The following is a 15152-nucleotide window of genomic DNA, read 5'->3' as shown; positions in this document are numbered from 1 at the left end:
CAACGCTGAATACAGGTACTTGAAAAGAATTTTTGGTTGGTTCTCAGTCTCGATTGATTTTGATTCCCTTTAGCATCATGCAAAACATCGTAGCTGATTAGAAAAATACCAAGTGCATTCAATAATGTAAAGAACAACCTTGAGAACATTATCCAATTCATAACTATGAGAATTGGCTTTGTAGAAGTTCAAGTCCTTAGATGAGTAAGAGTGATTTTTCAGCTGATTAATTAACTTTTCAGTGCCATTGACAGACATGAATCACGAATCATTGTATCAGTCTTATACTGACTCAAATGATGCGAGTGATTATAACTCAACTAATATGGTATATTGTATAATCTTTTTTTGTGGATATCATTGTTAAAGCTTGAATTTGATACTTATGGATTTGTTTTATTTCTGAATTATATTAATTCATTTAGTTATTTACAGGTTTAATTTGTTAATAAAATTGAAGGTATCAAGATATGATAAATTTTCATGTTTGGATCTAGTTTGGTGGCATGGGTACGAATAGAAAACTATCCATCACAAGAATTGGATGAATAATTTTCATAATAATAAAATAGTTTTATGTAAAACTTTATATTTTATTCGACTTATTCTACTTTTCAGTATATTTTTGGCATATAAAAAAATATAGTGCATATATTAACCTTAACTAGTTAAAACACTGATATCCACAAAACTAAATTATTAATATCCTTTTGTCAAAGAAATGCAAATACCCTAAAAAGTTTTTATTGAGTGCAAATTAGACTTTGATTTTAAAGCATTGAAGATTTAATATGGATTTGACAATTTAGAAATATTGAATATAAATCTTAAAAAACATGGAACTGTCAAAGTTGATTAATATAATTTACCTATGGGTAATAATGATTAAAAAGATTAATTAGGAATTATATATCCTGGCGCCTAAAATTATGTGCATAGATCAAAAGTTAAAATAAAACTCATATAACTTGCTTAAAGCATTATTCTATACTTCCTATCTTAATACCAAAACTTTTGTATAAATGCTAGAGTTGTCTTTTAAAATATAAAAATATATGAATTAGTTTCTTTCCTATATAATATATATAATATTTATTATAAATTTGTTCTATGTGATATCAATATCATAGTAAAAATTAATAATTTTTCCTTGTAGAAGTCTCAAGTTGCAGTAGAATTTCAGAACTCACCGTGATATCATTTTCCGTTCTCTGCGACTTCATCCAGCTGCCCCGAAATTGTCCTCGCTATGAGCAAGCAGCCATACGACCTTCGATGCTCACCGGAGCCTCCCACGGCACTCTCGGCGCCACCTTCCACCGGATCAAGATCATCTTCTCCGTCGACGGCTGCCATGGCCGGAAGATCCGGAGCCTGATCTCTTTAAACAGAATACTGCCGTACGTGAAACCTCAGCGCCACCACAGGGAAAGTACAAAGAAATTGTGGCCGGACTCCTCTCTTCCGGCCATTGGCACCTCCAACAGAGGGCCCTTCACTGTCCAGAACTGTCATCAGAGGAGCACATGACTTGTCATGTTGGCTTTTTCCCCTGCTCTTCGGCTTGGTCAAATTTGTACCCGTTGACTTTCAGTTTATAGTACCATTATCAATTATTTATTTACTTCAGTTACCAGCTATTCTCTTAATTTCTCAGCGTTCTTGTATTGAACTTCAGGTGAGGCGGTATGTGTATAACGATGTGGTTCGATTGGAAGACCTTGAGAAGCTAGCTCATAGACTCTCGCACGTCCAGGTGATTAATTCGGATTAATGACTGTTATGGTAGTAAAGAACGGATCACAGAGAATCAAATCTGAGTGTAGTGCGTTGGGTGAGACTTGGAACTCAGTAGCCTACCGCACCCGATCGCCCTACACTTTCAAACTCGATTCGACTCAGACGGCCCGAGCCGAATCCTCATGAGCATTCGAGCTGAATCCCCGTAAACACTCGAGTTGAATCCTCATAAACACTCGAGCCGAATCCCTGTGAGCATTTGAGCTGAATCCCCTCCGACGTTCGAACCAAATCCCCTCGGATACTCAAGCTGAATCCCCTGTCCATATCGAATCTGAGACTGAATCGAACCCCTTCGCAGACCGAGTTCGAAGTCCTCAGGGATGTCGGTTCCTAAACCCGAACTGAGTCCTCAGGAGGACCTGATTCCCCCAATCGGCTCGATCACGTTATTCTTCTATGGACTCAGCCTCGACCCGGTTCAGCCGACCTTCAACCCTTGTTGCTCTTTGTTGACCTGCTTCATTAAATACCACTCCTCCCATTATACGGCTATGAGTGATGCCCTTCTGACATTTTTGCAACACATCATGATTATATTCTGACAGACGTACACAAAATGACCCGTCAGCCGCAAGTCAATGATAAGACACATGCTCTGACTATCCCATTCCTCCTGACAAGATCTCTACCGATGATGGGACATCTACCTTACTTAGGATGTGACATAATGCTCATTTCACAGTTATATTAAGTTTGTCTTTCGGAGGAGAACGGTGTGCGCTCTCACATTTCTAATTTTCTACTTTCCTTTTGCTTCGTCTTCTTCCATCTTCACTTGCTGACTTAAGCATCGGAGTGGTCAAACCAAGATAACCTCTGGCCTTCTTTCTCACGGTTGCTGTGCTTGCAGACGTACTCCTCTAGCCTCGTGGTCGTCTTCTCATGCGATCTCATTCGATCCTGGTGCTGAGAAGCAAGGGCGGAGCCATGAGGGGGGCAGGTAGGGGCCACCACCCCCTCCACAACTTTTTGATTTTTGAAATAAATTATTAATATTTTAATATATTTATTTTAAATTTAATAATTAATTATTAAATATTTAATGACTTTGCTTATTCATGTCCAAATGAGTTGCTTAACTAGTGATCAGTCCTCGTGTTGGTAGGCGTACACCATTAACAGTGCCAAAGCAGTGTTTTTGAAGGCCACAGGCCTCAGCCTCGGCCTCGGCCTTTCAAGGGCTCAGGTAACTTTGCATGCATGCTTCACGTGAACTTAACTGTCGTAACCGTATATATACATTGATCTTGTCTTCCTCCCCATTAGCATGGATAGATCCTGCTAAAATCTATCCCAAGTAGGAGTAGCTAGCACGGGTAGTAGACGATAACTTTCACGGATGAAGGACATCTTTTTAATTTTTATCCTTTTCATCCAAAGAACACAGAGATTAATTCACTCTTATATATGATCTGCTATTTCTAAATGTTAATTATTGGGGATGCATGGCTAGCTAGCTATCTCAGAGGCCAGTAAGGAATTGTATCTGCTTGAGGAGAGGAGCAAAAGCCTCCATCAACTTCTCGCATGGATGGTTGTGTATTCCCTCGTACGTGGTCACGACGACGCTTGTGTCTTTGGATTGCCGCTGGACTTGTTTCTTCACGTTGCATGTGTGGTGAGTACATCGATAGTAGCTCCTTCATCATGCAATAAATATAATTAAACATATATAACAAAAATATATATTTAACTTGATTAATTTGTTAATTAATAGAGCATTAAACTAATTACGTACCTAGGATAAGGGCTGTTCTTGACAGCCTTCTGCCCATACTTGCGCCATCGATAGCCATCGTCGAGGATGTCAGTGCTGGGGCTCTTGGTCCTGAACGCAAACCTTGGACTCGTCACCTTCTTTCCCTTCGTCGTCGCCGACTTCTCCTTCGACCGGCCGCCGCCGCCGCCTCCATTACCTTCGCCTACTTCTCCCTCAGCCGCCGTCGTCAGTTGCTGTCCTGGCGCGTTCGGAAGGAGCAGCGAGGCCAACCCCACCTCCGACATGAGAAGCGCCGGCGCCAGAGAATTGTGATACATGCTCTGCTGCTGAGCTGTGAGACTGGGCGAGCAGCCGCCGGTTGGTGCTTCCGACATCCCTCCGGCCATTAGAGTCTCCATATCGATCGATCGATCGATCCGATGCGAAAACCGCATTTATATGGAGGGAATATGGAGACAGATTTGGGGGTTGGGGGAGGTTGGGAAGCGTCAACTGCATGTGAATTAAAAGGATGCAGAGAGAGAGAGAGAATTAAATTAAGAGAAGGGAAGGAAGACAACTAACCAACAACATCCCAACTAACTTATCGGCTCAACTGCCCTGCCAATCTCGCTACGCTGCATCAAGAGCTTCACAGTCACTACACTACCATTTTATATATATATATATATATATATATATATATATATATATATATATATATATATATATATATTTGTTTTTAGTTTTCGAAGCAAATTAACGATTATTCAGAAAATAATGAGTGAAAATACTGCATAAAGGGTTGCAATTTTATAATATATATGAGCCATTATATTGCATGTGCATGGCCAAAAATCCCAGGGTTGACGTTGAAGCTACCAGAAAAATATTGCTGAAGGCCGTCGACGTCTGATAATTTAACAAGATGTGATGTGTTTGTTATACAGGAAGCTCACACGTAACGATGAGCAAAGAGATTAATCAATTAATTGATCGACAGAAGACTTGATGGCACTTCATCATTATCCAAATTGATATTTGACTTAATTTACTCGGTCGATCATAACTTCAATCGACTTAATATGAATTCAATCGCTTGATTAATGTATTTCATATAAATTTAAAGTTTTAGTTCTATTTCATTTTGACCATTCATTAAAATCAAGTATTATAATTTGGTATTCTAATTCAGGTGACTATACCAATTTTTATATATACCTTCAAGAGAATTCATAAATATAAGGCAATTGCATTAACTGAGATTAATCATAAGCAAGTAAATGTGGGAAATAGAGGGAAGAAGGTTGCTACGAAGGTGTATAGAATATTATGTCTTATTTATTGTTCTGGTTCAAGATCGCCTCCAGATGAATCATTAGACACGACTGACTTTAAAGAGAAAGACGTCAGGATCTGACATGCCGTCAGCGTCAAATTGCAAGGGAGAAGGAAGAGAGTGAGGACGGAGAACAGGGATGCCCTACCTCAACCACTCCTACACTCAAGTTAGAGAATCACCTGAAGAAGGTTTAGGAAAGAAGAAAGGAGTATGTATTTGTATTCACATGTACTTGCATCGGTGTCCCAAAGAGTCATTATATAAGGTTACCAGGGAAGGAGATGTCTCATCTGTGATAAAGAGAATGTCACATTAGTAGAGATGTTCTATTAGAGGTAAGGAGAATATTCCATTGCCATTGTCGTAATGAAAGATCTTATCGCCCATGCCTGGTATGATATCAAACTCTGTCATCATAAATTATACTGTCTCCATGGGCAGAGATTATACCATAGTACGTGTCATTTTAGCAGCGGTCTAATAAGTTGAATGATGGAGTGACAGGAGCTAGCAGAGTCAGTCAGGCATTGAGTAGGTGGAGCTTAGGCGACAAAGAGAGTCCAGGCCGAAGCTACTCGAGATGCAAAGTCGAGACGAGGTCTGAGATGGAGTTCAAGGTCGAGTGGAGACTCGATCGGGGGGCTCGGACTTAGAAATTGGCACTGAACCCGAGTGAAGTAGTTGGGTGTTACATTTCGAGTCGAGTTGAAGAGTCAGAGTCAAGTTGATTGTTGAGTCGGAGAGTCAAAATCGAGCTAGTTGCCGAGTCAGAGCTCGACTACCTGACTAGACTAGGATAGGGAATGTCAATATAGAATTCAGATGTGGAGTCAGGATATGGGATTAAGCTAGTCAGTCTTAGATCGGTGTCAAACTTTCTATTCAACTTTTTGTTCGACGTGTTATCCCTAATCAGTAGATTTTGACTTTTTAGAACAAGTTATACCAATCCATAATATTTATCTTTATTTTAATGCACTTTTCCTAGTGTGGCTCTGGTAATTGGCATGATCAATCCTGAAGAACAACATGTAATATACGGTAGGTAGCCATTTTAGTGAGGCGTCCTCGCTGTTCAATCCGAACTTCTTAAAAAAAAAAAATCAAATTGAGATGTTACAATAATCGTAACTATAATATTTTTTTATTAAAATATAATCGACAAAGCTATTTTAATGATACATTATTTAAAGCATGAGTATATATATATAATACGCAACGTGGTAGGGCCCCGTGTGTACGCTCGTATTCCTTAACTCGGCCCTTCCTTCGAGCGCCGCTCCACTTTTCTAGGGTTTCGGATTTTGCGGCTCCCATGGATCCCGCCTCCAAGAAGCGGAAGGCCGACGAGAACGGCAACATCGCCACTTCCATTCCGGCGGCGGAACTCACTCCCGCCGACGGGCGCAAGATTATTGACGCCTTCTCCCTGGACCAGTTACGCGACATCGTCGCCGCGGCTATCTGCCGCGGTGAACCCGGGGTCCTCGCCGATGTCCGCTCCGTTGCCGATCTCGACCAGATCCAGCGAAAGCTTTTCATCCGCGGCCTCGGGATGGACACTACCACGGACGCTGTCCGTTCCCTCTTCTCCATCTACGGAGAGGTCGAGGAGGCTGCTGTTATTGTCGATAGGGTCACGGGGAAGAGCAGAGGCTATGGATTCATCACCTTCCGCCACGTCGACGGCGCTCTTCTCGCTCTTAAGGAGCCCTCGAAGAAGATTGATGGTCGAATGACCGTCACCCAGCTCGCTGCTGCCGGCTCCTCGGGAACTGGTGCTGGTCAATTCGTGGATGTCGCCCATCGCAAGATCTATGTGGCGAATGTCCCTGCTGAAATGCCTTCAGACCGCTTGCTCGCTCATTTTTCCTCGTATGGGGAGATTGAGGAGGGGCCTTTAGGATTTGACAAACAGACTGGGAAATTCCGTGGATTTGCACTTTTTGTCTACAAAACGGCTGAAGGGGCCAGGTATTCTCTTATGGAACCTAACAAAAACATCGATGGGTACAACTTGGTTTGCAAACTAGCCATTGAAGGAAAGAAGGGCAAGCCAGGTGCCCAGGTCCCAGGCGCTGCTCCTGTGGGAGGGATTCCAAGCCAACCTTTGGGTAATGGCGCTGATATGGGTCCTGATGGGCTTGGATTAGGTGTGCAGAGCTCTGTCTCAAGCCAGTATGGCGGACCAGGTGGCAGTTTCAGTTCGTATGGTGGGTACTCCGGTAATGCTCTCCCTACCGCTGCTGCTGGACTGAGTCACCATCCTAATATACGCTCATCCTTCCCGTCCTCAGTTGGTGCAGTCACTCCAGCTCTGTCAGTTGGTAGTCAAATGCCTTCAGGTGGAAGTTATGGTGTAGGTTCGGGTAGTTATGGTGCTGCTCTCGGGTCTTCTTCTCAGTATGGTGGCTCTCACTCCGGTGGATACGGAGGTTATGGTATGAGTTCATATGGAATGCCTCCGAACCCTGGTGGAATGCCTTCAGGTGGTTTTCATGACAGCGGGCATTATCCTCTATCTTCGTCTGTGTATCAAAATCAGCATCACCAGCCAGCGGGTTCCTCTCCTGGACAGAAGGCTCCAATTGGAGGTGTGTATCCGAATGTGCCACATTACTACTAAGGTAATAGATTGCCTCTAACAGTATCTTTTACTTTACTTGCCTCTTTTAATTTTACTTAGGTTTTAGCTTGTATTGTTTGCTCAATTTAGTAGTTTTTTTCTCTCAGGGTTTTCTCTTCTCTTATCACCCCTGGTATTTAGGTTTTCAAAATTGTTAATCTTCACTTATCACAAAACAGAAAACTAGGTAGTGTACAAAGATTCTATATCATATTGAAGGAGGTAGGTGTGATATTCAAAGGTTTGTTGGTTAAGTTGTTGGTAAGGCAGCGAGAAGGAATACAGGAAAGATGAAGTAAAGGGAAATGAAAGGTAAAAGTTTCCTTATATAATCTTGCTTTTGCCTGCGTCTCTGATGAGTTCTTGGAAATAAACATCACAAACTAGCAAAGACAATTCTATCCTTTACCTTCCAAACCTAATAGAGGTGATTAGGTTTAAGCATTTTGTTTTGTGTCCTATTTTCGATTCTTATGCATCATACTTGGACAGTAAGTTTAGTTTTTAAGTGAGACATACTGTTTCTTGATTATTAGTCTCGTGTTGGTTTGGTTGTTATTGTTTGCTGACCCAATTGTTGGGGCTTACAACTTATTGTTACAGTTCTGATTGACATTGTTGAATTTATAATAATTCTAATTTTAATTTTGCATAACTGTACCAATGTAATTTTATTTTATTCTATGATGTTTTTTGATTGTATAGTCACTGACTATGTTTGTGTTACATCCTTGGAAATGATTTCCTTTTGCTGGTTGCATAATTTAATTCAACTAAACGATATATTTAGTCCATTTTCTTCTTTGCTTTTCCAAATGTCACGACTTTATTCTTAATCAAGAACTGCTCTAATGCTTTTTAATTCTTGAATTAGTTTCATATAAGTAGACCAATACAATTCCTCTCACAAATGGTCTTGATGTATTGTATTTTCGTTTTGATTGTGACCTCACACATTTTTTTTAAATTAAAATTTTCTAGGTTCTTTTTTTGTTCTAATATTTGTTATTTGGATTCTATATCTGGTATGGTTATTGGACATGTATTTTTGGTGTATGTAGATTTCTTTCATGATGCTTAATTATAAACCTTTTTATAGTGGCTGAATTTTTTACATGTAGATGTCGCTCTTAAGTTTTCCATCCAAACTGAGAGTTTTGGCTATTAGAGGTTGAAATCTCAAGTTGACTATACAATATGTTTTGATTAGATTTGACTTATTTTCACCTTGGAACACTACTAGCTTTGAGCATAATGGGTTCGTTTTTAATTAACTCTTGGCCCTCAAATCCAAAATGATTATGCTGGCTATTAGAGTGGAATCACATGCACCATCATGATTTTTTTAGACGTGACCAATTTTAACCTTGAAATGTGTAGGCTTAAGTCTAGAAGCTTACTAGACATGGCAAGGATGGATACTGTTCTTATTCTTGAGACCCTGAACTAGCCCATGCTATTCTTTACTTCAAATCATACCACGGGAGATGCATTGCTTAAAGAGAACAAGGGTTGTTGTAATGAGGGACTCTTAAAACTTGAAGTTGCAACAATCATAAATGTTTAGGATGAAACTCATGACATTATTGCTAACAACAAATATCACTTTTCACATCCTGTCCCAATTGTATACTCGATCAACTCAAACCAATGCATGTGAAACTTCCATAGACCAAATCAACCAAGCTAAAACAACATATTCCTAGTTCCTACCTCTAAGGATCTTTATGATCCACTCTTGTGATATCATGCAACTTGTCCATGTTGCATAATATAATATAACTAATTAAGCTTTCACAAATTGAGTACGTAATAAAAATCAACTAGACTAAACAACCATATCCCTAGTTCCTGTCTCTATGGATCATTATGATCCACTCATGTGATACCATGCAATTTGTTCAAGTTGCACAATATAATATAACTAATCAATGCTTCAACAAGTCACAACAAATCAAAAATTAACCCACTTGGAATTTCCCATTAAGGACTTGTATGCTTACCATCTACCAACCCCATTTAATCCCTTATTGCCACTTGCTGCCCTCACCCTCCTCTCCTGAATTGGATGTTGACACTATTGGAAGGCTACTTCACATGACAACAATCTCCGCTTTTACCAAAGGGTGCACCTAGTTTTCGGAATTTTCCAAAGGGTGCACCACACCATGCAACTTTTCCTGCTCAAAGCACTATTCTAGTGGTATAGCAACCAAAAAAAAAGTGGAAGTTCTTGTTTCTACAAAAAAGACGATTTAGGGTTTACTCTACAGCTCGATGCAGATCATTACTTGACATATAATTTACGTTCTCATTTATTCTTTTCAAGGCTTTCTCATGTATGTTTTCTAACTTTTCTATGAGCCATAGTCAACGGTTTATTTATATTCTGAATGTATATTATGTTAAACTACAATGTATACCATTGTTGTTTCTATATTGTTAGAAATATTATTTGAAGATGATATTTAGCGATTATAATGTACATTTCGGAATATCTGATAATTTATATATATGGATTTAGGGTTTACTATCCATTGTTGCCTAGTTCTAGGGTTTAGAAATACAAGTTGATTGTGTATTGAACATTGAATATCTGATAACTGATACATGGAGTTAGTATTAGTGTCCAAAGAATTTAAGGTTCTTTTTATTCATTATATTGACATTGTAATTGCTATGTAATTCCCTAAAAGAATAAGAAATGGTCATTGCCCTATCAGAAAAAAATTATTATTTTAAAATGGTTTCTTCAACGTAGCACCATCGTGGTGCTGGTCTCTCCAATGTAGTTCTGCAGTGGTGTCCATCTCTCGAACACAGCACCACAATGGTGTCGGTCTCTCAAATGCAGCACCACAGTTGTGCTAGTATCCTTAACGCAACACCATCGTGGTGTTGCTTTCTCCAACACAACACCACCGTGGTACTGATTTTGTCAACACAACACCACTGTGTTCCTAGTTTTTCAACAATGTCAATCGTAAGTGTTTTTGCTTTGTTCGATGCAACTCCACCATTGTGCTATTTGAACAAAGCGTTATCGACACATATGTGTCAATTGGTACAAAGTCCTATCTTCATATAGGAGCCTCAGATCTACTCTTGCACGACAAGACTAACTTCCCTACACTCTCCTCTTCCTCTCCATTGCCAAGTTTCAGCACTCCTGAATGCCTAGGTTCATTAATGAGTTTTGGTCAAAATCCAATGATATCCCTAGGCATCTTTGATTGGACTCAATCCAAGTGCATTAGGTTTCTGCCTTTTCACTGTGTCACCAAGCCCTAAACCCACAACCTCATGGCCTTGTTTCTTATGAAGAACTTGTTTATTAAAAAATTAGCTTATGTGTCAATTGACACACAATCATATCTTCATCTAGGAGCCTTAGAACCATTCATGCACAACAACACTAGCTTCTCTACACTCCTCTCTTCCTCTTCATGCGCAAGTTTCATCAAACCTTAATGGTTAGGTCTATTAATGAGTTTTGGTCAAAACCCATTGATGGCCCTATGCATCTTTGATTGGACCCAATCCAAGCGCATTAGATTCCTGCCTTTCCACTGAGTTCACCAAGCCATAAACCCACAACCTAATGAACCTGGGCACTGCAGAGAACCTGGTTATCAAAAACCAATCTATGGAGAGACCAACACTATTATGATGCTGCATTGATGAGACCAGCACCACTATAGTGTTGTATTGGAGAGATTAACACTATTGTGGTGCTGCGTTGGAGAAACCAACACTACTATGATGCTACGTTGGAGAAATTAGTACCACGGTTATGCTGCGTTGAAGACAGCATCACGTTGGTGCTGTGTTAAAGAAAGCATAACCATGTTGGTGTTGTGCTGAAGAAACAAGCTCCATGGTGGTGCCGTGTTGAAGAAACCATTTTAAAATAATAGTTTTTTCTAATATTGGGTGGGCAGAGACCATTTCTCTCTTAGGGAATTACAGAGCAATTACAATGTTAATATAATGAATAAAAAGAACTCTAAATTCTTGGACAGTAATACTAACTCCTTGTATTAGTTATCAGATGTTCAATGTTTAATGATGTACATTATTATGGTTGTAAATACACAATTAACCTGTATTTCTAAACCCTATAACTAGACAACAATGGACAATAAACCCTAAATCCATATATTAGTTATTGAATATTTCAAGATCTACATTATAATCGCTAAAAACCATCCTAAAATAATATTTCTAAACAATATAGAAACAATGATGGTATACATTGTATTTTTTTATAATATACATTCAGAATATAAATAAATCGTAGACTGTGGCTTGTAGAAAAGTTAGAAAACACACATAGAAAGCCTTTAAGAGAATAAATGAGAAGAACGTAGATTATATGTCAAGTAACAATTTGCATCGAGATGTAGAGTAACCCCGAACAGTCTTCTTTGTAGAAACAATAGTCTTCCACTTTTTTTGTGTTGCTATATTGTCGGAACAATGCTTTGAGTGGTAAAAGTTGTGTAAAACAGGACTTGACAAGCACAAACCTCTAGGCCACGTTTGGGGCTTGGATAGTCTTCAGGTCGGATGCTTTGAAAGTTGGGTTGGAATTACAACTATTTGGGAGAGGGGTATTTTGGGAATTAAGTGCACCCTTGGGTAAAATCAAATTGTGGTGTGCTCTTTGGGAAATTCTGACCCGAAACTCTTTGGGAGAGGGGTATTGGATTCCTAAAGTGTGGTACGAGAACCCAAAACTATTACTTATTTGAGTTTTTTTATTCCTAAAATTGCTACATTTTTGAGGATTTTACAGGATTACGTCTATCTAGCATTGTCTAAAACTACTAGACGGTCCTCTAGGGCTTTAACAAGACTACACGTTCTTCAATGAACGTATACCTTAAAATTTAAACAAAGCATTCTAGATATTTAGCAAAATATTAAAACTTCTCATGAAAAAATAAAATTCTAAAACTAGAAACCATAAAAATGTCTGAGCATTATGTACCAATCTTTGATTGATTGTTCACCGTGTCAAAGTGATTTCCTTGCAGCTTGTCCACTTAGTCTTGTAGAGAGGCTGTGAGAATTTCATTGGACAGTGATGGGAAAGGAAAGAGATGAGCCAGAGAAATGTAATAATAAAAGGGAAGGTAAGCACGAGAGAAGGGCTACATATTGCAAGTTCAGTTGAAACGGTTGTTGGTTGACTTTCGGTTTGGGTTTTTTGGGCGGGCAAGTTAAGAGTGCAATGGTTTGAGCAAGCAGGTTCAAAGGGACATTTCCTCTGGCAGGTTAAAGCAAGTGGGTTGCCATTTCAAAATGGCATCTCTTTGACAATTTGGTAAAAAAGTGCGCCCAAATGATTTTTTTTCCTATGCCGATGCCTATCCGATATGACCCATACTTTTAGTTTTTTTAATTTCTAATTTGGATATTGATACTGTCACACATTGTTCAAATTTAACTTGTTTGTTTAGTTTGCGAATTGACTCATTTTGTTTTTGCATCACATTCTTCTTTAGTGATGCTTGCTTATTCAATATATCTAGTGGTTTTCCCCCTTGTATTTTAATACCACATGTTAACAGAAAAGGCCAATAAATTTGTTTGTGTATTGTTTACACGTGGCTTAGGTAGGATATTTAGTTGTTTTTGTAATTGTTGTATTCCTCACATTCTGTCATTAATTTGTACGATTAATATACATGCTGTGCTTTTATAATTATATCTCAATAATCGTGGTTTAGCATTTTGGTCATTTGTAGCGTTCTACAAAGCAAATAATTGTGCTACTTTATTTTAAGGAGGCAATTTGTTTTGTGATATTGTTTTGATATATTTTGATGGTTGTGTCGTCAGGTGTTTGGGAACATGGGAGCAATGATTTGAATGATTGTGCTGAATTCAGATTTGTTGTCTGCTTTATGAATGGTTTGCAAAGTTTTGTGGCTTCTCTGCTCTGGAATGCACTTTTCTTTCAGAATGTTAGCCGTAGAGATATAATTGATCTAAGGTTTTAGTACTTCAGTAACTCTCTGATTGTTGATGTTCAATAATTAACTTTGTATGCTGACTATGTTACCCTTAGAATGCAACTGGTTGCTCGTCTCTACTTGAATTGTTATCTTGTATGAGTTGCTTACCTTCTGTAGCTTTATGCTGGCAAATTGCTCAGGTGGATTACCATTAGAATTTCACGGTAAGACTGAGCAATAGTACAATTTGATTTGCTTGTTTAAATTTTATGAATGTTAAGATTTGCATGCTGCTCTCTATGCTTGATTTTGTTTTTAAATGTCCGTTGTTGTAGCCTCATCATATGGCATAGTCGTGACGTGTGTTTCTTGAAATTTTGTGGCTGTGTTGCATTTATTTTGTTTCTATTATTCAAATATTAAATATATTTGTTTTGTTCGGATTGTGGTTGTTCCTTCAATGGTTGGACTTGCATTATCAATTATGTGTTTTTTTTCATCTTAGCTACTCAATGTATTATTGAAATTCAATATTTTGCATGATTTAGTTTGTAATTTCAAATAATATATCATGGTTTTCACCTGATTGTTGGAGTGCAAAGTATCTCTCCTTTTAATTTGCTGTGGATTTTTCTTTATCAACTTTGCATATTCTGTGAATGAACAAAAACTGAATGCCACTGTGACTTTTGCTGATTGTTTTTTATTCTACTGATTGTAATGATCATCGTTAAAATTTGTAGTGCCTTGCAAGGCTGTTAGTGACCCTGGTAATGTGTTGCTAGTGAATGCATTTCTTTGACTGACAATGTGGTGTTTATGGTGAGAACGTTAACAGCATTTAGGTTTGGAGTTCAGGGATTCTGGAATGATCACGATTCTTCCAGTAATTTCTTTGACTAGAAGCATTCTCCTGGGGCAAGGTTGAGTTGACTGTTGGGGGTAGATATTACTATGAAGTTGAAAAAAATATTCATAGGGGTTAATTATAATTTTTTGATTTATTTCTTTATAGATGATCATGGGATCTATTGTGTGGGGCTATTGTATAATAAATTTCATTTTTTTTTTTACAATGAGTGCAAACTAAGATTTTTGGAGTAATGGTTTAGTGGTAGGGTGCTTTTTAAATTTCTTAGACATTCAAGTCTTAGCTTCCATAAATTAATGGATGAATTTTCTTTAATGGATGATTGATTTAAGAATGTTGGGTTGATGAATTATCCCTGGCAAGTGTTTTTCGATTTACCTTGATGTTTGATGAAAAATTTTCATAGAATCGATCACTTTTAGAATTAATCAGCGTAAGTTAGATATTTAATGTCAATTAAAAAAAATAAGTGCAAAATATGAAGGTACTAACTATTTTTATGTACGGTGATGATTGCCTTTTATTTTAGATGTGTTTTAGTTAGCTGTACAAAACCATTTTGAATCCAACTACAGAAAAAGTTAGAAAACTGATGGGCACATCTTCACGACGCCAACAACACATGGGACATACTGAAGCTGAGAAAAGATCAGCTCATGTCTGCACCACAACACCAGGCTCTGACATCTCTGCATGGTGTAGAAACACTCTAAATCTACAGCAATATCAGGTTTTTGAAGCAACTGTGCAGAAAAGAGATGCACTCATCAGACCCTAAGTGAGACTTCTTGATGCCAAGCACCTACAAACCATAAAAATTTGTAAGCCACAACTATCGCACGTTGAGT

At 38.4% G+C, this 15152-nt stretch overlaps 2 protein-coding genes across 2 annotated transcripts; one reads left to right on the top strand and one right to left on the bottom strand.

Moving 5' to 3' along the window:
* Positions 1–3143: 3143 nt before the first annotated feature.
* LOC141822331 (putative WRKY transcription factor 43) lies at positions 3144–3921 on the bottom strand. The gene is made up of 2 exons (XM_074709773.1): positions 3542–3921; positions 3144–3443 (listed from the first exon to the last, which is right to left on the bottom strand). Exons 1-2 carry the CDS (start codon positions 3919–3921, stop codon positions 3266–3268), a joined length of 558 nt encoding a protein of 185 aa, XP_074565874.1. The 3' UTR covers positions 3144–3265.
* Positions 3922–6095: 2174 nt separating this feature from the next.
* Positions 6096–13731, top strand: LOC141820280 (UBP1-associated protein 2C-like). Its single transcript, XM_074707574.1, has 2 exons — positions 6096–7471; positions 13318–13731. Exon 1 carries the CDS (start codon positions 6160–6162, stop codon positions 7468–7470), a length of 1311 nt encoding a protein of 436 aa, XP_074563675.1. The 5' UTR covers positions 6096–6159; the 3' UTR covers position 7471; positions 13318–13731.
* Positions 13732–15152: the final 1421 nt, after the last annotated feature.

Source organism: Curcuma longa, chromosome 2 (genome assembly GCF_044706935.1).
Source record: "Curcuma longa cultivar G26 ecotype Majalengka, Jawa Barat chromosome 2, ITB_CL_G26_1.1, whole genome shotgun sequence".
Classification (NCBI taxonomy): Eukaryota; Viridiplantae; Streptophyta; class Magnoliopsida; order Zingiberales; family Zingiberaceae; genus Curcuma; species Curcuma longa.
This window is presented reverse-complemented; position numbering and strand designations above follow the sequence as displayed.

Excerpts from the sequence above, each read along its gene's own strand:
- LOC141822331 (XM_074709773.1), bottom strand. The coding sequence starts at position 3,921 with ATGGAGACTCTAATGGCCGGAGGGATGTCGGAAGCACCAACCGGCGGC. Across the intron at positions 3,444-3,541 it reads AAGAACAGCCCTTATCCTAG|GAGCTACTATCGATGTACTC; the intron begins GTACGTAATTAG and ends TGCATGATGAAG.
- LOC141820280 (XM_074707574.1), top strand. The coding sequence starts at position 6,160 with ATGGATCCCGCCTCCAAGAAGCGGAAGGCCGACGAGAACGGCAACATC.